At 40.5% G+C, this 26,435-nt stretch overlaps 1 protein-coding gene across 1 annotated transcript in view; it reads right to left on the bottom strand.

Moving 5' to 3' along the window:
- The window catches only part of SLCO5A1 (solute carrier organic anion transporter family member 5A1), a gene marked incomplete at both ends in the record, with an annotated part of 77,799 nt that overhangs the window by 10,007 nt on the left and 41,357 nt on the right, over positions 1 to 26,435 (bottom strand). Inside the window, 3 exons of the mRNA XM_082328181.1 lie at positions 12,102 to 12,300; positions 17,163 to 17,327; positions 25,319 to 25,545. Coding sequence (XP_082184307.1) covers positions 12,102 to 12,300; positions 17,163 to 17,327; positions 25,319 to 25,545 — 591 coding nt within the window. The remainder of the gene's footprint in view (positions 1 to 12,101; positions 12,301 to 17,162; positions 17,328 to 25,318; positions 25,546 to 26,435) is intronic.

Here is a 26,435-nt window from a genome sequence, read left to right as displayed (position 1 = left end):
CACTTCAGCCCTGACCAAAACAACCCTCAGGCACTTAAAAATGCCCAGCTTTGGGCACAAACCCTGGAGGAGACACCCAGCTGCTCCCTGCGCTGAAGGAAAGCCCAAGGTGACACTGGACTTTTAACATTCCTGGGTAGGGTAAGGGCTTGGAGTACAAAGCAAAGAAGGAAAAGCATTAGCAGGCACAAAGGCAACCTCACTGAAAGAAAAGAATAGTAAAACCCCCTACATAACTATATATACAAATTCTGATTATAGAGAAACACAGAGAGTTAAAATGAAAGAGTTAAAGAAAGAGGAAATGGATACTAGTTTGTTACCAAATTAAAAACAGACTGGCATAACTGGACCCAGTGTATATAGAGCTAATATCAGAGGATGTAAGGTGTCAATCTCTATTATCTGGAAGCTTCTCATTAATGAGGAAGTAGTTGATGATCATATCATATTTTTCTGACAAATAACTGGTCTGAGAAGCCATTTACTTTTAATGGGCATATTTTCTTGAAAACCTCAGACTAGTTTATAAAGAGCTACTATACTACCTTTGGCCCTTTCAGTTACTGGGATTGCTCAGATGAGTTTTGTAGCATTGCTTTTTTTCCTTGGCTGGCTAAAGACTGATTGAAAACTTTTTTTTGTATGCATACATTTTCTGTGAAAACCTTTAGAAACACATGAAAATGGCTATTGAGACCACAGTTGCCTTTTCACCAGTATCCTATCTCTAACAGTAGCCATAAAAAGACGCCTAGGGAAAAGCAAGAACAGGGCAAGTAACTTCCGCCAGAAAAGTATTCTCTCAGCCTCTAATGAGTCTCAGCACAAAATATTTTCTAAGTTTGATGTGTTTTTTTAGTTAACAAACTCCAATTTTTTTCCCTGTACTTCTCCCATTGAGATTAAATTTTTTGCATCTACAATATCCAATAGCAAGGATTTTTCGACAGCCCACAGCCTGTTACATGAACTGTTGTTTGTTTTGAATCTGGGTCTCACTAGCTTTATCTGACAGCCCCCACTTCTGCTACTTTGCTTGTAAATTCTGAACACATGAAGGCTCCTGAAAAAATAAACGTAAGGGGTTCCTGTGGCCAACATGAAAATATTTGCAAGCTCTAGTGAAATCTTGTAGTTGTAATTAAATAAACCACATCTAATATTAACTAATCTAATGTAATCACATCTTGTATTACCTGAAGGCATTATGCCGGAAGATACCTCAAGGTATAGGCATAAAGTATTACCTTTTATCCATGCTATTACTGAACATGCTAGCTCAGGTACCAAAAAGAAAATAATTGTTCCACTTAGATATATATGCAGACACCTTGAAATGCAAGTAATTTTCTGCTGTCATTATGCAGCCAAATTGTAAGAAGCATGAACTGTTAAATAGCCCGTATTATATTTATACCTATTTTTACTACACTTGCCATGCTCTCTGTCTTGTTTCAGGTTGCTAAATTAATTTAATAAGTGGAAAAGCAAGAGTCTGCAGTGTGGTTTATTGCTGGTTCAATTTTCTACATCTCATTTGGAATTTTATCTGGGTTTAAAATATTGCCAGCAACGTGAATGCGTTAAGCCAATGGAAAAGTTACCTGAATGACTTTATTCATACCAATCTATTTCCAAGTGATAGGGTTGGCTGAGGCTAGGGACCCTAGCTCTTATTTCCTAAATACCTTTCTGTCTAAAGAAATCACAGTTCCTGAATTCTGCACCTGTCTTCACTGCCTAAGGCGATACCAAGCCACTGAAAACTGAAAAGCAGCTGATATCAATGTTTTCACCTGAAGCATCTCCTTTTAGTTAGGAAAACCCCCATTTTATTATGTTTTCAGGAATCTATAGTTTCCTGTGATGCTTAAATAGCTTTCTTTTTCTGGGGTTTACTCTTTAAATATAAGTCTTACTTTCTGCCATAGCTGCACTCTAGGCTTGTAAATGCTATTTTGTGTCTAAAAGTACCCAAATGTTAGGCACTGCAATATTCAGTATTGCAATATACAAGTTTTGCTGAAGATAGAGGGCCAATTTCAAACGACGTACTTTATGGGTTGTAATTTGCAATACCTAAACCTGAACGTTTTCATCCTTCCAGGTGCCAAGGTCAGAAAAGCGGGTTCTGTAAGGAATCAAGACAGCTGCCACTACTAAATAGATATCCAAAAATTCAGAATATCGAAGTGAGGGCCTGACCTCCCTCCTGTGACTTTTTGGCTGGCACCCTGGCCAGGGAAGGTGAGACGGGAGCCAGGAGAGATGGCAAGACTAGATCAGAATTGGGTCCAGATACAATGATCACAATGATCAGTCCAGTGATCACAGAGCAAGTCGAAGAGAAAGGAGGGGCAAGCCCTCGCCTCTAGCTTTCTTCACACCAGCTCTTATCAGTGACAGAGCTGACCCTGGACTCAGCCAGCTGAACTCCTTAACTCAGGTGTCCAAGCTCCGAGAAGTGGGGGGGACACTCTCTGCACCCTGACACTGTATAGGAATATTGGTGCTCACTGCAGACAGCTCAGTGAGTTCCTACACACGGTGCAAAAAGCTGCCCCTTTGTGCTGATAGCCTTCTCCAGAAACACTGTGCTTCATGGATTTACAACAGATCTCTTCTGAAGTGGAGAAGGAAGCTTCCTGCTCTTCATCAGCTCTACAGTTGCCTGAGGTGGGAACGCTGGGGTTCCAGGTCCTCCTCAACCTGAAGGGGTTCAAACCTACATCTCCTTCATGATGTTCTTATCAGCAAGCTCCAGAATGGCATCTCTTTCCATCCTTCCTGCTGAAGCTGAACATGATGCCAATCCTGTCCATGTCTCCTCATCAATAACTCTTTACTGCCATATCTACAAGCAAAACCTGGAGCATGGACCAGGACTGAAGCCATTTCTTCCAAAGGAAATCTTTCAGAAGGTTTTAAAGTTAGGTTCTTCTCTTGCGTACTCTTTTTTCTTCTTCTGCATCTCTATATATTCCTCATTTTTCCTCTTTTCTCTTCCCTTATATCCACCATCCATTTGTGGTTACGGTGCTATTGGTGACATCAGGAGTTCAGAGTCAGATTCTCTCTGACTAAACAGCTGGGTAGAGGCTACCACGCATAAAGTGAGCAACTTCTGTAACAACCAATTTCCTGACTTCGTAGCAAAAACACATTATCAGGTGGTTCTTTTCTTCTCCACAATAACTGTTAAACATAGTGGCCAATGCTAATAAAGTGGGTATCAGTGGGAAACACACGTACATCCCTTGTGGATTCGGACATATTTCAAATGCTTCCTTCCCATCTTTGAGTCACAGCAGCTTAAATACCTGCACCTACCTGGCTCCCTAGCATAGGATCTTCTAAAACCACACAAGAGTCTATTCTTGGTCACTTGGAGAACGCTGGCCAAAATACAAACAATAGCTTATTTCACTTCAGTAGTCCTTGAGAATAGGTAACTATACTAATCTCTGGGATTGAAGAGTCCAAAATATGCTTAATGCGGGTTTTGGAAAGAATTCACATATTTCAAACATGTCCCAAAGTCCTTCCTCAGTCAATGCACTCCTCTACCTTCTCCACAGTGGTCACAATGGCAGAGATCTAGTTTAGCTCAGAAGACACGGCCAGGTCTGACACCTGCATGGCTCTGCGACTCTTCATAGCTAGAGTGCATGGTAGCTGAACAGTGAAGAAAGGTGGTGCTTCGAGAATGCAGTTTTGGATATTTTTTTTTCTCGTGGGTTTTATTACAGTGGTACCAGAACCCTTTGGTGTGTCTAGCTCATTTTGAAAGGTTACTTTGAATACTCCACGTGCCATCTCTCACCAGTGCTTCACAGACTGCAAGATGCTGCTGCTCATGGCTACAGTCACTCTGGCCTTGATCCACAGAGGGGCACAGCTTCTGGATCCTCTCCCAGGAGGCTGGATCTGCCTAGCTCCGTCATACAAGGCTGTCCCTCCTTCTTCTTACTGCCTGATACTTTTAAACTAGCTGACATTTTTTTTCACAAATGGAAGGAAAAAGTGTCCTCCATTGCATCATTTATCCAGTAGTCCACTGATTAGATATGAAAACTCAGCTTCCAAAGAATACTGAAGCAATCCATGAACAGATGAATGCGATAAAGAGGAAAGGCTGCAGGAGTGAAATTTAAAGGCCTTTTCCAGAGACTAGAATATATGTATGAAAATCCCCAACTCCAGGAGAAGACTGTGCCCTTTGCCTTTTCACACCTGAGTGGTAAGCAGAGCTGCAGGCACCATCCTTTTCTGCCTGTGGTCCACATGCAGTTCAGTCCAGAAGACCTGAATGTCTGAGAATACATGCCAGTTTGACCCCTGTGGAATCTGCAAAACCAGACAGAGCTAAGTACTGAGCTCTGTTGGGGCATGAATATACGCACATGCGCCGTAAGCAAAAATCTTGCCTTGGGAATTATGTTGGTATGCACAACCTCTCCACGCTGGGCACCACAGCGTAACATGGAATTAACTGTGCTGCCTTGTTTGCCCTGCTCTCAGTATTGCTCAATGGTGCCACAGAGAGGCCACTGCTGTTTAAAACTCGCTCAAGTATCTGTGCTCTAAGCAGATCAGTAGATATCCAGGGAATTTTAGCACCTCCTCAGCCAGGCAGGAGCTGAACAGGAATCTGGATTGGGTTTGTGGCTGCATCCCCGAGATCCTGTACGCATGCTCACAGACTGCCGGGGCTGCAGAGCCTCACGAGGGCTGCTGTTTGCTTGCCTTCACATCTGTAATGTGTGGGAAGGACCGCTGTAAAGGTAAACAGCTAGCATCAGACTCACTGCATCCCACCTACCCTACAGACCACAAGGGATGTTCTTCTGCTCCCATCTTCTACACCTGAATAGATCAGAGACTTGGCTTAGGAGCCACTCTACACACAGCAACTGGCACCCATTTCAGCCATCACCTCTTGTCATTAGTGACACTAAGCAGTACGACTGCTGCTTAGGGGCTTCCACGTGACTCATGTTTAATGTATTTATACATCACTATTTCTTTTGCTGAATATGCTTGTCTTTCCAGCTGGGCACTTTTGCAGCCGATCAAACGTTACTAAGTCTCTTCTAAACATTTATTGACTGTCTACTGATCATACAAATGAGGTTCAGAAATTTAGCTCTTGGAGCTACTTTACACTTTATGGTGTAGTTGGATGTTAACCAAAGCCTTTCTGAGTGTTTTCTTTCTTGCGCCATAAACAAACAAGGCACAGTTTTAGAAACAAGTTGCAGCTTGAGCAGGAAATTAAATATCCAGGACTGATATTGGTTCTGTCGCCTTCTCAGCTATCAGCTGAAACTTGTCTTATTATATCATGCTGGATTCCAGAAAGCAATATGCAGCAACAGGCAGACTTTTCCAGTAATCTCTCAACAGAACTTTTGCTCTGATGGAAAACACCAAATCATCAAAACATTCCTCAGGAACATACCGATTTCAGCAGCACAGTGACAGAAGTTTTTCACACCAGCAAGAGAAGCAGAGTTTTTGGAGTTTCGCAAGCTCCTTGGCAGCCTGCTGGGCTGGATGTCCCAGGTGCCTGAATATTTGGGGTAAGCAGTGGCTCCCCAGCCTGCTTGGGAGACCCTCGTGCCCACATCCCAGCTGCCAGCAGGGCTCTGCCACCCTGCACACGGACAGGTCCGGGCACAGCCCGGGCTGCAGGGAAAGGCACAGCTCGGGTTCCCATCTCCAACCTCTTCCACTCTGTGAAACGCATTCTTCTGACCTCTTTTCCCTCCATCATGTAAAACCCTTCCCAGCAGATGGGTTGTGTTGTTCCACAGGCAGGAGACCCTGCTCCCCAGCTCGCTCTGCTTACGTAGCTAACCCGCTTCAGCTGCATTGCTGAACATTACCATGACACAGAGGTTAGGAAATCAGCTTAAAAAGAAAGGTGAATGAAATCAGGGATGCAAGAAATGAGAAGCATGAAACTGGAAACTGAACTGAGACCACTGTGAAAATTTAATCTCAGGGGCATTTTTCTGTTTTCCCCAGAAGAGGCCTTAAGTTTACAGACAGGCAAAGCAAATATGCTCAAATTAACAAGCTACTGCAAGCAGTGTCTCTCCAGATTTCATCACCTTTTGTACCTCAGCAAATCACTGTAAGGTTTATTTGGGGGATGTTTTGTGTTGTTTACAACAAATGCCTTGCACGCAAAGAGATTTTTTTTTTCATTCTTTCAAGAACGTAATACACAAAATCACCTATATTAACTCCGTTTCTAAAAGCTGATTATCAGACAGTTGTAAGAAGTTCATGCTTTCATCTTTATTACCTTTACTGTTCACTCTTCATCCACTCCTCTTTCAATGATGGGAAACTAATGAAAGATGAAGGAATTCAGATGCTGGGGGCACGAAATCTCTATTGACATATATCTGTGTAACCCCGTTTTTATCACATGTGATCTACCATGTAGCACATATTATAACGGATTTCTATGAACACTTCTCCCAGTAGGGGATCATTTTTTCTTGAAGGTACATATTTTTCCAGCAATAAACTGAACCAAAGTACTCAGCTAATCCTAATCTGACACTGGGAAGCTGCCTACTCTCCACAAAGGAAAACAGAGCATTGATCCCTGAATTACTGCACAGCACATTGCAGATTTACCTGCATCAGTCAGAAAGAGAAGGCTCTTATGGAAATTGCACTGAAGGTAGAAAGTCCTGCTCATGAGCTGGTCTGTGGGAAAGGCAGCTTAGTTTCAATGCATCCACTGCTGTAGACACACAGGATGTCTGAGAAACAGCTGCCCGCCTGTTTCAGTGGGTGCAGATGCCGTCAATTTGCAGTGCTGCCGCACCTGAGCTGCCAAGGACACCCGTCATGCACGAGCACACTAACAGAAACCAGCCCCAAACAACAGCGTTTCCTCAACTATTTCTTCAATTACAAACAATGGCGCCGCTCCTCTCATTAATAAGATTCAACTGCAAGTTGAATCTTAAACACATGTGCTGGGACAAAACCCAAAATCCCATTTGACAAATTGCATTTGTTCACTTCTCAGGGAGACTGTTGTGTGTCTCCATGACACAATGCTGGTAAAGCTAATAAAGAGGAGACCTTTATTAGATGTGACGAACGATAAAAGGGACTCTAGTTCCGAACATTTTTTTTTCCTAAATCCTGTTCTCCTCTCCAACTATTACTCCGTGGAAGGCTTGTGGTATAGGAGTAAAGTAAGAAAAGGGAAAGTATAAGGCAAGATTTATTGCCTGGAGTTTTTAGAGCTGTGACCTGTTGTTTCAGATACCCAGGTTTGGATTGAAACCTCATTGTGCTGGCAGTCAATGCACACATATTGGAAAAAAAAGGTGGACCATATTCCCATGAGGTTACCATCTAAATGAAATGCAGTTTGAAAAAAAAAACCAGCGCCTGACTATATTTTGGTAACATCTAAACAAAGAATTGCTTTGCACATGGTTTTATTCATATTTATTTAGATCACTGTAGTAAGCTACAGGACGAAGGAAATGCAAAGGAAAGGAGATAACCCCTCACCACACAGTTTCTTTAATCTTAATATTGGGCTATATAATAAAAAGGATTATCCTAGTTTGATAGCAATATTTTTGGTTTGGTATTGAAGGACATTCTGGATGGTAGAGATCTGCAGTGTCCTTGTTGGCAAGCAGCTGGAATTGCAGCAATGACGCAATTTTTGTGTAGCTGTCAAACAAGGGACCCTCTCACTGTGTTAGCTGGATTCCTTCTTTGTTGTTATTGTTCTGATCCAATTAGTCAATGCTTTCAAGTTAAGAGATCCAACTGGCTAATTGGACTGAAAGAGAGACAAGAATAACAGAAACTCAAACTGGTGGTACAAAAGGAAGAATAGGAAATTTTTTTTAATGTGAAGTGCCTCAGTAAGTCAATTGCATGTTTTAACTAAACCTTAATTGCACCAAAATAACAGAAAGCAATCAGAAAGTTTTGATTCATTACGTGCCAGAAATATGAGAAGTGGAAGTGATCTAATCCAGGAATCTGTCACTATGAGTAAGCTCCCGTGGAGCCTGTTTTATTTGCCTTATACCACAAAACATGGAAGAGACGGTCTACAAACAACCAAACCAGCTGTTCTCTGCTATTTCCCCTTTATTCAGCACTGGTGAGGCCACACCCGGAGTGCTGGGTCCAGTTCTGGGCTCCCCAGTACAAAGACAGGGGCGTACCAGAGACAGTTCAGCGAAGTGCCACTAAGGTGATGAAGGGACTGGAGCATCTCTCCTGTAAGGAAAGGCTGAGAGAGCTGGGACTGTTCAGCCTGGAGAAGAGAAGGCTCAGGGGATCTCATCAATGTAGATAAAACACCTGAAGGGAGGGTGCAAAGAGGACAGAGCCAGGCTTTTTTCAGTGGGGCCCAGTGACGGGACCAGAGGCAAAGGGCACAAACTGAACCACAGGAGGTTCCCTCTGAACATCAGGAAACACATTTTCACTGTGAGGGTGGCCAAGCAGTGGCAAAGGTTGCCCAGGGAAGCTGTGAAGTCTTTGGAGATCTTCAAAAGCTGTCTGGACAAGGAGACAATTCACTGATTCAGGACTTCCCATTCGGATGCTGGTTATGGTGCAGGAGAAGGGATGCTGTATTGCCGCACCTCGAATATTGTGTTCAGTTTTGGGCCCCTCACCACAAGAAGGACATTGAGGTGCTGGAGTGCATCCAGAGAAGGGCAGCGAAGTTGGTGAAGGGTCTAGAGCACAAGTTTTCTGAGGAGCGGCTGAGGGAACTGGGGTTGTTTAGCCTGGAGAAGAGAAGGCTGAGAGGAGACCTTATTGCTCTCTACAGCTACCTGAAAGGAGATTGTAGAGAGGTGGGGGTCGGTCTCTTCTCCCAAGTAACGAGTGATAGGACAAGAGGAAATGGGCTCAAATTGTGCCGGGGGAGATTTAGATTAGATATTAGGAAAAATTTCTTCACGAAGAGAGTGGTTAGGCATTGGAACAGACTGCCCAGGGAAGTGGTGCAATCACAGTTCCTGGAAGTGTTAAAAAAAATGTGTGGATGTGGTGCTTAGGGACATGGTTGAGAGGTGGACCTGGCAGTTAGGTTAACGGTTGGACTCAATGGTCTCAGAGGTCTTTTCCAATCTTTATGCTTCTATGATTCTATGATTGTGGTTTGACATAAGGCTCCTTATACTGTCTTCAAATATGAAACATGCCTTCAGAGACAAGGCTGGGGCACAGAACAACAGGTTCTAAAATGCTGAGATGTATAATACAGAGGTGCCCTTGACCTTCCTGGTAACAGAACTGCTGATGACACAACAACAAACTGCCTGTGCCCAACATGAAACGGCAGCAAATCCTTGCAAATGTATTTTAATCTGTGCATGCCTCCAGGTCCCATCCACTTCCTCACAGCTGGTAAAGTTAGAAAAATATTGAGTTATGAAACATACTGAATTATGAAATATCATTGCCTACTTTGCTGAGTACTGGTATGCACATACTTCTATGTTAACTAAACCCCAGCTTATCCTTCTCTGTACAGGTTTATGACTCAGTTCATCAAAGAAAAAAACGTACTTTTTAAATGTAAAAGAAAAGAACAGTAGAATCGAACATGTTTGTCCAGAGAAGATTCTCCGGCAGGGTATGTCTGCACTGCCCAATGCAGCTGAGATCTCTGGGCTGCTGCCAGCACAGGTAGCTCGGACATCAGACCCGGCATAGCCATGTTAAGGTCAAGCATCATGCAAGACATTTACTCTGAACAAAGTAGCTGCACTGCTTCTCCTATCCGATCTAGCCTGTTGAACTGGCTTTGATGTCCATAACGCTGCACTGCATTGGAACTAGAGAATGAAGTATGTGTTTTATTAAACCTCAAAATGAAAGCATGCTTTTTTGTTACATGAACAATAACATTCTTTGATGTCTGACTTAAAAGAGTTGCCTACCAAGTAAATGATTTGAAGCTACCAAATGATTGACCATGAGGATTAAGAGAATGTTTATCATGTCAGATATTCAAGATTAATTTATGTGTAGTGCTCCTTCTTTATTATCATTTTGATAATAAATTTGGATTTGATTTCTGCATTAAAAAAATCACATAGGGGTGGGGTTACAAACTCCTGAACCATGCTTTATAACATGCTGGTAATTCTCAATTTCTGATGACATTACAGTCTAAGCATACTGATTTTTATACTGATTTCAACTGATTATACCTCAACACTTTTGAGAATTTTGCCATTACCATCTCTCACCTCTTTCCTCAATAAGAACAATTAGATGAAGGTAGTAAAGAAGTAATGCTACTGCTGACTTTCAGAACAGCTGTGAATAGACACTTATTTCAATTCATGTTATGTATTTACTGCAACTGTTATTACTTACTGCTAAAAAAAATTAGATACTCTTACAATTCCAGTGTGAAGGTTATGTGTTACATAGCAATAATTTGCCTTGTCTTCAATTTAGAAATAGATTTAAATTAAATAGCACTTTTTCATAAACAGAAAACTACAGCCTTCTCATTAGCAAGGCAGGGAAACGCTGAAATTTGTGTTTTAATTCCGAATAATTTTCATTTCTTCATCTACACCCACAGGCTGCCAAAAACATCAATAGAAGGTGGACAATCAAAGCATTCCACCCCCTTTCCATCCCTGTTCTCTCCTTCTTCAGCCCACTACGCTCAGACAAGGATATATCACCATGCTACTCCCCTCTACAGTCAGCCTCTCAGCATCAAGCTTTAACTCTAGGTATTAAGAATACAAAGGAGTAAACCAGCTTTCCATCAGCTCATGACTTTCAGTTACTGGTTTTCCTTGCTCTAGGATTAGGGTTTGACAGGAATGTAGTAACACCCAGCAACACACAATGCAAAATATTCTCTGTGTAAACAGTGCCTATTTTCTTCCTCCCTTGCTTCCCATTTTTCCCCTTTGTTTTTCAGTTGGCTTGCTGTCCTGGTTTCAGCACTGGGTTAAACCATGACGCTTGCTCCCTGCCCCACTGCAGTTCTTTATTTCCCCATTTGATCACCTCTTTTCCTGCTCCACACTTCAACACTCTCTTCCAAACCTCAAAATGTTAAGAGTCCAGAGCTGAGCCTTAAAAGCAACATATTCAAATGGATCTGATACCCAGCACCTGGCCATAAATAAAAGGCAGGCGTTGTCTCAGATGTAAAAGCAAAGGGAAAAACATTGCTTCAGATAAGTTCGCGCTCTTCAAATGCTTACTCTGTTCTTGTGTTTAAGCTACATGAAGAAGGCAATTTTGGGGAAAAGCTAATGTACAAAGTAAGAAAGAAAATAAAAGCTCATGATCAGGGTTCTGAGGAATTACCTTCCAGTGAAACACCTTCTCACAACTTTTACCACGCTGTCTTACTTCCGAATATCCCTTGTTTTTTTAAAATGCCCTTCCATACATTTCTTAATGTCACGGCCTAAATCCCTCATTCCCAATACCTTCCTACATCCACACCTTCTTTTTCATGACAGCCTTTTTCATTCTCAATATCTCTTTAAGGGTTATGATCTAGTCACTGTCCTGGTGATGATCCAGCAAGCGCTGGAGGGCATTCATACAACTAGTAAGGGGTTCAGAAGCAGCGCACACCACTGATGTCGATAGCCCATGCCCAAGTGATTCCTCTCAAATAGGGACTGTAGACCTAAGACACTATTATGGTGATAATAAAGAAATCTATTCAGAAACAATCTTTATAATCCCTTTAGAATTTTCACAATTTTCATGAGCAGAAAAGAAAACATTTTGAAATACCAACTAAACCAAGCAATGTACAGAGGATACTATTCTTATTTTGCTGTAAAAATCACTGAAGTCCATTCTAATACATTTTTCCTATCCCTCGAAAAGTTATTACACAAGCTTCATAATAAACTAGATGTAAAACTGTGGCCACATAGTAACAGCTTGTGTTTATATTGCAATACTCACCAAATTCTCATTTGAACATGTGGCTTCTTCAGTACATCAGCCATCAGCATTTTTTACATTTCTTTATCTGGCTTATTGGAAAAAGCTGTTTTTGCCACAGATGATTCCAAGATACTTACCCAGTTGTGTAAGGTATATTTATTCCCCCTAGATTAATGCTTTCACATCCAACAATGAAGAGAGTTGAAAAGCACAGCAGAGAGACACCACTGCAGATCATCGCCAACTTTGCAGACTCTCTTGCACCAAGTTTCAGTTTTTTTATAATGTAGCCTCCTAGGACAATACCAACACCAGCACTCGGGACAATAATCACACCTGCCGGGAAGAAATTCGAGCAACATTACAACAAGATCTACAGAAATAAAATAAAACATAAATATTGGTTTCATTCCCTAATTAGATGACTGCAAATGGTACTAAGATGTCCATTGTCTGCTAGCAAACTGAGTCAGACTTTTCAAACCTCTGGAGTGTTGTCAAAGAATTAATAAAAGCCTCCTTATGATATTACCAGCAGCCAAAGCAGTATAAGAGAACTATTGTACTCACAAGCAGAAACATTGCTTTGTATTTATTTTAGAATGGGGAGAAAGGATACACATTGCTCCAGTTCAATTACTGAAAATTTGAAAAAATCCAGATTTGGACACAAATCTTCCTCTTCCTACTCTCATGATTAATTCCAGGGAAGCACAAGTTTTAATCCCAGGCAGGCTGCCAGAAGCCTGCCCACCTGGGAGTGCATGCGTGAGCGAGGCTGCAAATTCTGCCTGCTGAATACTTTACTCAAGTTGAATAGCACTTTCCTGCATTGGCAACCCCATTCATCTCAGCACAGCCTCACAGAGTGCAAACTGACCAAACATGATGAAAGAAATTAAGTTACTAGAATTAATACTAGGATAAGTTTAAGACACAAAAGACATGCCTATGAACCTTCTGTTGCTCTGATGCTGCAGTTATAAGGTGGCAGTTCAGCAACATGTCACCAGGCTGTCCTCACTTCCCAGGGCCTGGGGTGGTGGTGTCAGTGAATGTCTTGCACTTCTTAGCTTCCCTTGGCTTTTGCGTCTCACTGACATGTGAGAAGGTCTTTAAACAACGTCTTTGCTAATAAAGATGCATTCCACATAAATATGGAATTTCAACAACTTTTGGCAGCTGCCTCTAGGGAGAAGGAGCTAAACTTTATAATCCAAATTCTTAAAGATGTTGGTCTTCTTTTTAAAGAAGCCAGTAATACTATCACTTGCAAATATCTTTAATATTATTGCAAAGCATTCTCATTCTTTGCTAATTGATCTAAAGGTGAAGGGGACATTATATTTATCAAAATATCGAGACTGTGAAAGTAAAAATAAGAGGAAAAATAGTTGCCGCCTTAATTATGCTGCTATCACAACTGGCATTATAAAATAAAATGTCATTTCATGAGGAAGATTCTTAATAATAACCCTTCACAGACTCAAAAACAGTTTTTCTCATAAGAGAAGAATTTAAATGTATAAGTCCTTCTAGGAGAATTAAATGATTTTCCCAAAGTTCAAAGCTGTTATCTCTTTCGAGCTGTTATATCTCTCACTTTCAATGATTGAATATGAACGAGGGAAAGAAATAATGCAAATCCTTTCACTTGCACTGAAAATGTTCTCTCTGAGTGAAAATGGTAACCCAGCCATCTGAGTCTACCAGGCATGCCCTGCTCTATGAAATCTGTGTCAGAGAAGCCCACATCCACACCGAAGGCAGACTAGGATCACTTGCAATGCCTTCTAAAACACCCCTGTCAGGTGAACCGAATTCCATGGAGCAAATCTGTGGCTACATCAGTTATATGAACTAAGGATCCAGCCCAAGGCAAGGGCTTACTGACAATAAACTAACCTCAATATTCTTCTTCCTTCCATCTTATAGCTTAGCTTTGAGTTCTTAACCTCTTTTGGACCTGAATTTACCTTTCTTTCTTATTCTTCTGAGGACATGTATATTGGAAAAGTCTTTCACTAAAACTGAGACTGTGTGTCTACATCTAGTACCTTGTCAAAACTGAACATGTAAATATTTTGTGAGGCATTAGGTTAGTGGGTCTTCCATTAGTGAGTTATACTGTGCTGCTGTTTTCATTTGTCCTCTGCCACACCATGAAGATCAGTAAAAAATGAGCAAATTGCCTGCCGAGGCTCGCTCTTATTCAGGATGATGGAAAGGTAAAGGAAAGCCCACACAGAAGAAGCATAAAGACCAATTCCTCCATGCAAACTGAAGATGGAGATGGAAGAACTCTCTCTGGGAGAAACTGGAAGGGCAGGAGCAGATTTCACTGTTTGTGGTGAAGGCAGCAGAGAGAAGCACTTATTCCCTCCTGCGTGTCAGCAAGCCTGACAGGTTCATTTGCCCCAAGTACAAACTCTTCATCCTTATGCCCCTCTCTTTCTGCAGGGGATGTGAAATCAGAAGTGATGTACTGTCAAAGAAACACAGCTACTACAATGCACTCCCAGACGATCTTCCAGCGCAAAGCAAAGCATATACATCTAATCAGGACATGCTTTCTTCTTTTTCAAAGGCATTTAGAGGAATAAAGCTTAAGATCTGATACTAAGCCGTTGCACTGCACTCTCCTTCATTTTATAATGACAGTTTGGCTTACAGGAATTGTGCATGTGCCAAATACACTCCTGGGTACAGTGCTCCGAGGCAATGCCGGCTTTCAGTCAGCAATCTTCAAGCTTTGTCCTTTTTGCTGTTGTCAGGATGCTGAAGCACTTGAGGCTTTTCACAGCGGCAAAAGATGATCTTAACAGCTACTAGTAGTCTGGGAACAGAAAACTGCAATATCTGCTAAGCGGGCTACACTAAGGGAATACTGTGGAGATTTTCAAACCAATTCTGTCTGAGCTACGTATTATACCTTTTCTAAAACTAAAGGTAGAGCCAATGTGTTTGTAACCATTTTATCAGAGATCACCAGAGCAGTGCTTTATAATACGTAGTGTGCAGTTCTTCCAATTATAAATTATTTCAATTGTAACTCTCTTTCTCACAAGTAAATATGCTAACAAAGCACCTGAAAATTTAACCTGGATTTGTCTAAGATGTATCTGTAACCTAAAGTCAAAGACCAATTTTTTGGACTTGAGAAAGCCTGAAGGCTGAATGTCACATGCCCTGCACACAAAAAAATTCCAAACAAGACAAGACTGCAGCACAAGCTGCACGAGTTCAAGACATGAAGTTTGGCACATGGCATTTTTGCTGATGATTAATGCCAGGTTTGTTTAAAAATAGAAACAAACTGAGACTTAATTAAAGAATCACTATTTATGAATGAGACAGAAAATGACAAATAAAAAATTTACATCAGTCACATGGAGAGATTTGTCAAGCACATGTACAGAGCTGGCAATGTACATATGAAGTATAGACGTAGCAATATAAATAACACGTAAGTCCTCCTTTTGCTAACCAGAAGTTTGTAAACTGGAGATGTCTTTTACTAGATTAGCCAGAACAATCTAATACAGAATCTCCAAGCTTCCTTTTCCCATTCTTCCTGCAAAAAGTATTTATAAAATTAATAACAACTGTTGACTTTAATGCTAAGTTTCGGAGCTTGGGTTGTGGAAGCAGTGCTCACTTGTCCGTGTTGCACATCCAGCCCAAGTTATTTCATCATCTTCTTCTGGTTCATTATAATAGTCTTTATCAAGCCATTTATAACAGGAAAAACAACAGATGTTAATAGCTTCACACCCTGGACAGGGTCACATCATTTTTTCATCTTTTAATGTACTGGCTGTTGAATATTTTGTCTGGCAAGAATGCTTCTGGTTTATCCTGAGGATGAAGCAAGTTATGGAGTAGCAATCCCATCGAGACTCATTACTGCAAAACTCCTATGCACATGTAGCTACCCCAAGCTTCAGATAGAATCATGGTCCCATCAATCAATGTTTCCTCCTTGTATACAGAACATAGGGATTTCATGCCCTGAAGAAAATTTCATCCCAGCAAGCTCTCAAACAGAAGTCACTACATGGTGCTTCACTGATGTTTCCCCTCAGCGCCCTAGAAAGACTCCTCACGTTTCTTCCAGCCACTGCAGGTGACAAATGATTCCCATGTGAAGTGTCTGTGTCTTTGTCTCCCTTTCTTCTACCGCTTTTTGTCTTTTCCTTGACTGATGCCCCTGGGCAGCTTCACCCCATACTTCACCCCTGTTCCCACAACTCACTATCCACTCCATCACTCCTTCTCAGGCACAATATATGGAAGCATGGGGGAGCAACAAACTTATCTGTCTAGCAACCAGCAGCTATTCTATATGCAAAGCACTATAGAGAAGGCAGAAAAGATGCTTATAAGTGTAAAAGAAGAAAGAGACAAGTGTCTTTGATGCAGCAGCTAGGAGAAGGGAGGTGACCTGCATGACACGGGCCCCAATTCTGCATAACATTTTGGCCCCTTTCCCTAGGGAAGTTCCCATCTCTCCCTCCCGCAGAGCAGCACAAAGCTTAAAATGTTGTGGTTTGTAGCTCTGTTAGAAGTTGGACTTGGCTGCCCATTGCCACAGCAGCAGGGGAAATGCCACAACTGCAAAAGAGGGGCTTCGGCCCTGCAATGGCGGGTGGCAGAGGATTTGGGGAGCTCTCCTAGCTAGACTAGATCACCGTGCGCTCAGTGTTAATAAGTAAATAGGCAGAAGACCACCAGCCTGGAGGGGAGAGATAACTGAAGGATGGGACAGATAAAAAACTCGTCACTGGGGAAAATAAAAAGATTAGGGTATTTTAAAGATCAAAGAGGAAGTAAAATTCACAGAAAGTGAGAACAGCTTTACAATATCTTTTAAAGCACACAAATCACAGTAATGCCTATGGGGTTTCTAGCTTGTTTTTGTCGCTTTTTTCCCCCTTGAAGACCATTAACATATTAGAAAATGTCTATCTAGGCTTATGTAAAAAACCCCAGCCCTTTAACACTATAAATGGGTTCACATTTTACCAAACACATATAGCAAACATCAAAAAAAGGCCTGAATATCTAACCAAATGCACAAAGCTAGATTCAATCACCTGTTCTAACAAGCACGGTTTTTGTTCATTCCTGTATGGATTCATTTAATTAGTCAAAGAACGTCAACCCTTTCAACGTCACACTACGTGGCAATGCCTTACCAGTGTAGATGCTGGCATTGGAAGCTGGGATGCCAAACTGTGACTCGATGAACTTGGGAATGAAGGTAATAAAAGCTGTGACAATGGCACTCTCAGCTGTGTATGACAAACTCACAAAAAGGAATGTCATGTTGCTTAAGATCCTGACAGCTGCTCTTGGAAGCTCTATAAAATGACAAAAATGACAAAGGAATGTTATAAATAATGAGTGAGAAACAAAAGCAAACTGAAACAAAACAAACTGATTTTCTTTGAGATGGACTGGCAAGAATGGCTTGCTAGCATCTGGCTACATTTGCTAAGCAGAAGGGAGAATGCGTATTTGGGATTGCAGTCTTCGCTGTCTGCTCTTACCCTATCTCACTGCATCGCCCCAGGGCTGCAGTCCCACTTTTTACAAACACAACTGAGGTCTGTTTTAACAAAACCATCTGAAGAAACAGGGTCTACATAGTAACACTATAAAGGAAAGAAAAACAGCAATAAAATGTAGTGATTTTGGAATTATTCTGATGTCTTATTTTGGAATTTTCTATGAGATAACACATATCACACTGCTGAGCCGTCAGTACTGAGTTGTGCACTCCACAGGAGGAAAACAGGTCACATGCTCCACCTGTAACTCTCTGCTTCGAGGACCACACTTGGAAAGCTGGGATAATAATACTATCATTTGAAAAGTGAACCGAAAGATTTTTAATTAAACATTTTTCTACATGATTTAAAAGTATTTACAATAGAGGTAGACAAAGCATGCTGAAAAACTGAGGTCAATGATATTAATGAATCTCAACATTTACACACAACTCATTTAATATTCTCAGAAGTGATAAAACAATCAATTAAAAATGAGAGCACATCATTAACTTAAATTGAAAAAGTATTCATAGATGCTGCAATTATCCTCAAACCAAATATCAAAACCCCATGAAATTCAACACTGTAGTTAAAAGAAACACTTAAATACTTTTAATTCAGTCCTGTAGTGATGTCAAATTGTCATCACAAGATAATGATAACTCTATTTAAGACTTAATTTTTTCAGATTAGGTGGCGTGATTTTAAACATGCTTTTTTTTTTCCCTTGGGGCTTCTAGGAAGATCAGATTTTCTGTTCAAGTATTATATCTAACCCACTATGGTTTGTGTTTTTTCATTTGCTTTTTACTTGACACAGAAATTGAATGCTGCTTGAATCAAAGCCCATTGAATTCAATGACAAGAGCGCCCATTAGAAATACAACATGTTGAGTAAGAACTCCTGAGTGAGAATTTATTGATGTTAAAAGTTGTCAAGTCAAAAATCTGTCTCACTTTCTCCATTGATTCCAGTAGGTTATCTGTATAAAAGCAAACAGAATTTAGATTCTTGTCATGTCAAAACTTGTCAGGCTGCAAATTAGCACCTAAGTTGTCTGACTGCATCCAGTCTTAGCTTATGCCAGTTGTCAAAATTTATACTGAATTCGTTATGAGCACAGGGTTTATAATTTTAATGTAGTCAAATGCTCTCTTGCTGTCTCTATGAAGAAACATATTAAATGTTAAATACAAAATTTGGTGGAAATAAGTAATGAATAAATCATATTAAGAAGCACTCATATATTTGAATCTTAATGTTTTTTACCACCTACAGCTTTTTTTAAAAAAAATGTGGCACTGTCTGCAATAGAAGAACAGAAAGAAACAAGATAACAAGAGTATGAGGCCATATAATATCAACATGAATATATGGAAACTGTCATGCAGCTGTACACCTTCAGAAACTACATTACAGTAGCAAGTACAAAGATAAAATAGTATCAGTATTTATTGGCAAATATGCTGCATGTTCAAAATACAGCTGATCAAAATTTATCTCATTGTTCAAAAGGAAATGAAAGAGAGAAAAAAATGAAAGATCTAAAATACCATCAGATGTCAGCCCTCAAACCTCATCAGCTTTGGCTTTGTGTCTATTTTTGGGTTGGCTTGGGTTGGGCTAGCTGATAGGGGCTTAGGCGCAAAAAGAAACGAAAGGGCAAGAGCCAAGATGCTCTAACCCCGCTTTTGCAAAGCCTCTCATGGGGCTAGATGATGCAGTTTAAGAAAACGGTTGCCATAGGACTGCAGCGGGGTAGCTGTAGCAGGATTTTGCTGGGGACAGGGTGCAGGATTGAGTGCTTCTCCCCTTGCAACAGGAGCAAGCAGTTATGACTGTGCCGCTGCCGCTGTGAGAAAGGAGTCAGGAAACAGAAAGATGGGGTGCCAGGATCGGTCCTGCTGGAAACGGAGCTATTTGGTGGCAGCTGCTCGCCCATGCTGAAAACATGTGGAAGAAAATAATAAGATAGCAACTTCCAGAAGACTGGACATCACAGTGACAAATATCATTTTATGATGATGATGAACAAAGTGCTCTTTGCAGAAATGAACTGGAAGTCCTTGGCCAAGGGCTGAGTCCAAGATCTTTGCTAAATCCATTATTTTAAAGGCCCTGATCCAAATATCATAATACTTGGTAAAGTTTAGGTCTTCCTGGTAAAACCAAGCTTCAGGAAAATGTCTGGTTTAGCATTTTCAATCTAAAGATACTGAAGAACTAATTAGGTAAAGAACTGCAGAGCTAACGAACATTTTGCTCTGGTGTTCAGATATAGAGCGGTATACTTTCTGTTGACTCCTACTTGCGTCTCATCTGAGCACTCAGTCTAAAGGTCATTATTAATTTAAAAACTAATTAGTATTTTCAAATTGGATTTCTACTGATAAATAAGACAAAACTCCGTGTCTTAGAATAAGCACAAGTTCTCTTACACTCATGTGAAGGATTCTTCAGGGAACAGCTCTGCTGATTACTGTAATTTTTGGCATGAAATAAAACAGAGATTATTCCTGCACGCTGCACTAATACATAGCACCTGGGGCAGCTGAGGGTTGAAGCTCTTTGTGACTTATAAAGAGAAACTGTCTGGCACACAAGGAAACGTTGCTATATAGTAAGAAATTTGCAAATAAAAATACATATTCAGAATTAGGTTTTCCCTGATTTCCTCCCATGCTTATAGTCAAATCCTATGTGACAGAATCTGTATTACACTTCCGAATTTAAAAACCTATAATAAAAAGGCACTATAAGTATCTCATATCTTTCAACCACACTAATTCTAGTAAAAAGCAAGAATGCTAAAAACTTTAAGTATCCTTTGTAGTACATAATCGATCATGCATTTAAAACATTTCAATGTCACATTATTTTTGTGCGACTAGCCATAGGCCTAGGCTTTGATTTCAAGGCCATTATTAAACCTGTCATGTCCTGATTTTTAGGAGGTCTTCAAAAAACATCTCTTGTTTTTGCAAGTGTGCATCAGAAACAAACCAATGAGAACATGCAGTTTCCCTCATTCTGTCATTTGAACAAATAAATCTCTATCAATTACTTTCCTAAAACTGAAATGATCTTTCAGTATGGCTGCAAACATATTTACTCTTCTGTGCAGTAATTCAAATCTTAAATATCCTCTTCTTCTTTCCTTTTTTTTTTTTTTTAAAATAACGTAATATGTAACTAAGCGTCAATTGAAACCTGCCTTGCTGGACTGGTTTGCTAGTCTACTGGCAATCTTCCCTTCATGGTCTTTGACAATATTTTTTTCTCTAGTCAGTATTCATTTTCTTTCAGTAGTGTGCTGGACCGCTGCTTGACTCATGGTAAGGGAAAAGCATAAGAAGAATCTGCAAGCAATACAAATATTCATAAATACTGCTCTAAGCAAAACTCTTAAAGCACTGTAAACAGAATTTCAATAATTCTGACTTCATCTCCTTTTTCATAATCTAATGTATTTTCTCTTATCCCTGTTCCTGTGCATCTAGCCCAAGGCGGTGCAGTGAATACAACCAGGGGAATAAACCATCCCAGTCTACAGCACTGTCCTCTTCTAGTCCGTCAGCGAAGCCCCTTGGAAGGGTGATGCAGATATTAGCCAAAGGACCTCCCTTCTGCTGGTCCTCCAAGCCTGGACAGCATTATCCAAGTCTGCAGCTTTGAAGGAGGCTGCCTCCACACTGAGGTCTCAGGGGCAGCTTCTGCTCTCATGCAGTACAAAGCAGAGCCAAGATTTGAGACAGAATTTCTGGTTTGTTTATCACAATGGAAATGAGCGTTTTCAGTCACACACAACTACTTCAAATATATTCTGCATGGACGTAATCATTAAATTCTAGAATAATATTTTGCCGTGTATTTAATTTCATTATCTACTCACATACCATTTAAACAACCTAATTCTACTTGATTCCTCAAGCATTTTCAGGACATGCCTTAAGTACCTGGGTGGTGGCCAGATTGTTGAACAGCCCCTAATATCCCATCAAGAGCAGGGAGGTTCAGAGCGAGTTTGATCTGATCATTACTTTTGTTAATTTGATTTAGAGCAGCTCCTCGAGGCTCCAGCTAACACTGCTCATCACTGCATGGGGCCATGCCAGCCTTTTTCTATTTTGAGCTCTTCAAGATGGCCTAAGAAAGGGCGAGGGGGGAGCGACTCGCTCAAGGTCAGTGGCAGAGCAGGATCTCCAGCCCACAGTTTGTTCAGCTCTCTGACATTTACAGTGCTCAGCAAGCACCCCTGCACACAGACCACTCTCTCCTCCTCCTCTTCCGATCCCCGCCAACTTATCTTTGGGCACTGCAGAAACTCCAATCCAGATCCTTGGGGATGCGCTGCAGTGGGCTTACCCTACAGCCACGAGCCCCTCAGGAGCTTCTTTTCCCTTTGCTGATGCCCTGACAAGCATTACTATCCTGTCTCAGTCCCTGGCAGGGACTGACTGGGAAGGGCATACGACAGCTGGTAGATGTGAAAAGGCAGACAGGAATATTCCACATTTAAGAAATGGCTGTACATAGTGACAAAAAAACATTAAAAACACCTCAAAGACTACAAAATATGTGTAATTAATTTACACGCTTCAGACTAGATCAGTACATTTTAGGTAATATATACATTTGCTTTCTTTACGCTGCTCCTTTATTCAATTGCATAGTAAGTTTCATTATAGTGGTAAGTAAAAGGGACTGCAGATACAATTTCCATGGTACAAAACCCTAAGGGTATCGATGTAATAAATGAAAACAGTGGTTTTGTCTGCTCAGGTTCATGATTTATCTGCATGTATAGGATTGAACTGTGGCTTCTTCATTATAAATCTCCTCTAGCTCATGTTATCTACACTACCTCTATTTCTCCCAATAAACTACATCCAATTTTCTTCATCCTGTGACCTATTTAATGTTTTATTTAATACTTTTGATACCTGCTTCAGAAGCGATCTCCCTCTCATGTTGTTTACTTGCAACATAAATAGGAAAAGACTGAATTCCAAGCCCTTGCGTCTCTAAACATGAGAAAAAGCAAAGATGTATCTGTATTTTTACCTGATCCCAGCTCTACCATGGGCCAAAATAAAGCTCAGGTCACTGAAGTTGGAGGCTACTTGCAGCTGGAGCCAGTTTTGGCTTATTTCTTCAGCCTATACTGGCAGCCATTGCAGGAAAAAGCCATCATGGCTTTTCAATTCCTTTTCATTCATCTAGAGAACCAACTTATGTGAAATTAGGACAAGTTACAGCAGGACAAGAATCATTTTGCCAGGCTTCCCAGGTAAGACAACATCATATCAGAAGATCAAAACAAACAGCTTCTTCCCTGAGACTTTCCTTACCAAAGCTGCACAGATTTTACAGATTTAATGGCACTGACCTCTGTCATGGCAGACTACGACATCACTGATATTTATTAGTACAGAACAGAAGACGTGACCTACTAAATCATCAGTCTCCCAGCTACTGCCTAAGTGGTGTTTCTGCCCATCGTGCTACAAAAAGATGAAGCCCTGAAATTCAATGGGAAGTATAAAATGTACATTGCATCTGAGAAGAAGCAATGCTAAATGACTTAGACACATGCGATCCTTTTTTCCTTCCCATTATAAACAAAATTACCTCAACTGAGAAGCTTGAGGCATGATCTCATTCCATAAAGCCCACTTAAACTTGAAAAATAATTAAATGATAGTGCATTCCTGCTGCAGGCCCTCTTTGCTAGGGTAAATGGCACCTAATGGGAAAGCTATTATCAGCTTACAGCAAAATACTTTTCTCTGCGTTATCTCAACTCGCTTGGTATCTTTCTGACATGTGGAATACAATGCTGCTTTTCACTGTTCCACATGGTGAAGTTTCTCCTCTAGAAAAAATGAGAAGTTTGGTATATGAGAAGCTCTAATTTGGTGGCTCCGCTAATATATTAATATAGTATTTTGTAGAAGGTATGATACACATTTAGGCAGATATATGTATAAAAAAATACATGCTAAAATGAGATATACAGTAGTTTTCATTTCTGTGAAAACAAGTAATAGGAAACATTCTCCTAAGAATATACTTGTTTTCTGTCTATCATCTGCTGTGCCTGTAGTGACACGACATGACCTGGAAGGTGAAATTATGTACAGAAACAGAGAACCAGCATCAGCAAACTCATCCAGACGCAGAGTTTGTCTGAATACCTGTATCTTTTCCAGGCACACCTACAGGATGAAGCAGTCCCTCTGCTGGTGGCATCGCCTGCAATGATTAGGAAGGACCCCAGCAAAGAGGAAACTCCCCTTTCCCACTTCCCTGAGTTAGTGAGAAAACCTTGACAGGAGTAGCCCTGAACTACTTTTGCTAATCAGAGGCCACAACTAGCTTTATGGATTTAGGAGAAAACATTATGTATGGGGACTCACAAATATGGGGAACAGTCTTCAAAGAAGGAAGTAGGCAACATGCTTTTCTTGCTTCCCCACCACTTTTTTAGCTACTTTGCAAACAAAGGGAGAACATGGTTCTGAAAGATCTGATATTGCAGGTTTACCTTGCTTGCCCTATGCCTCAATTAAGATGATGTTTTGTAAGCTAATAAAATCACCACAAGCAAATTCTGGTCTCCTGTTTTTTCTTTACTTCCATAGAAATTAGCAGTAACTTTAGGTACCATGAGAGTACGGATGTAAATGCAATGTAGAGCAAATGAATATGCATGTGGGCAAACACTACTTAGAATTACACTGGGTTTAGTTTAAAACCAGTACATTGGTTTTGCTAAGCCTTGCCTACTCAATATAAACAGTGTTCATAAACATGTCATTAAAAAGTCTGCCAATCATTATAACCTGGACTGATATCCAATGAAAAAGTAACACTAATGTCCACATCAACACTTAAAGTTTTGAGTTCAATCTACATCTAATGGTACAAATGACATTTCATGGTTTCTCCTAGTCCCATTGCATTCATCAGACTACCACAAAATGGCACAACCAGCATTCCTATAATGGAATCCAAGGAGAACACAACAGCATTGACAACACAATGGCATTAAGGCACATTCATTCTTGTCCCATACTATTCAATACTATGACACTGTTAAGCCTATATTGTCAAGTGTATATGCTTCACATTAATTAATTTTTAACAACACCGCCCTTCTTCCCACGGCATTTTATCAATGCCTACTACTTACTGTTAGATTTCACATTAATGGTTTACTTCTTGAATAAAATTAAAATCTCTATTACTTGTCAATCTTTTGATCTCTTCCTGTTTCAAAATTAGCACAGGTTTCATTCGTCCTAGCCTTCCGAAAATAAATAGCTTGCAGTACAAAATAGCCAGGAAAGGCATGTGAAACAAATAATCTTTCTCAATTAACTTACCCAAATGCATGAATGTAATTGAACCCACATACTAGAATTCTTTTTACTTGTTTCACTTATATTTTAGAAGAGCACTTTATTCTATGAAGGACAGCTTAAAGCAAGTATGACAATTACAAACCGTAAGGTGCACAAATATGTCTGGTAATAGGGGCCCTATAACTATAGGAAACAGGCTACCTGTTTGTGACAGGTGCACATTAAACACTTCAATAATTTAAGTAAATGGATGTCTTGCGCTAATCACTGCATTTTGTAATTTTAGAGGATGACCATCTATGAAAATCTCAATAGCAAAACATAATATTAAATACAGGATGTCAAAATTCTGCCTTCAATTACACTCATACAATCCTAGATGACCCTGTATACAAAATTTAAAGCATTTAAAAATTAAAAACAAACTTCACCTTTAACATTCTTTCCAAATCCCATAGAGGCAGGAACTGCACTGTCTGCTTGTATTTTGCTATTTGTTTTCTCTTTCATGACTTCATCATCACTTGAAACATCATCAGAGTTCATCTTCTTTTTCTTTTTCTTTTTTTTATGTCGAGGAGGGAGCTTTTTCGGAAAGGTAAACATGGGAAATATCACAAGGAGCATTGCAATGGCACAAAGAAGAAATCCACTCCACCTAATGCCAGGAGACAAGAACAGAAATAAAAGCCAACACATTACATGAAATAAAAAACCCACAGTGATTATTACAGGCTGTACTGGCTGGAAAGACATATTTACAAAATATGGAACATTGACATTAAGAGTAAAGGATTGGATTGGGGGAGAGCCTTCATTGCACTAAACCCCTTAATTAGAAGATGTTTCTGTTGGCTTGTCTACTGATAAAGGTATTTATCCAGAACGCAGCAAATATTATAAAATAGTGTCAGCTTTGAGTTCCCGTAAATTTTCACTTTTGGTAATTATTCAGTACTGACTGCTGAGAAGTAAATACTCATTTTACTTTGCCTTTCTTGGATAATTCCCAGTAAAGCAATACAGTATTCCTCTGGAGAACATGAAAAAAGTTATCCATGGCATGAGAAGATAAAATGTCCAGACGGATACATCAGGGCTAAATCTCTTCTGCTTTCCAGTGCCTACCTCTCACTGCCCTGACTGTCCAATTCTCTCTCTTCCCAATGAAGAGCTCCCAGAGCCTCACTGCAAACAACTGCCGTGTTGCAGTTCACACCAGGGTTTACACCTAAAACTTTGCAGCTCTGTTCTGTGACCACAACCTGAAATATCTCTTCACAAAGAATTCCCTCTTCTCTCCCTCTGTCTTATAAGAACGGGATATAAACAACTCTGCATTGATCCCTTGGCTCACCTGGAATGACTTGTGACATGCCCACGGAAGGGGCAATGTACAGGATGCCAGAAAAGTGCCCTTCAGACTGCAGGCATGCAGTTATCCTCCCTGAGGCCAAGAAGCTTAATGAACTTTACCACAGCAACACAGATGGGTAAAAGGGCCTTACTAGAAAGTACTCTAGAGTTAACCTTCTGCTGTCAGAAGGC

Source organism: Platalea leucorodia (assembly GCF_965183815.1).
Source record: "Platalea leucorodia genome assembly, chromosome: 1".
Taxonomy (NCBI): Eukaryota; Metazoa; Chordata; class Aves; order Pelecaniformes; family Threskiornithidae; genus Platalea; species Platalea leucorodia.
This window is presented reverse-complemented; position numbering and strand designations above follow the sequence as displayed.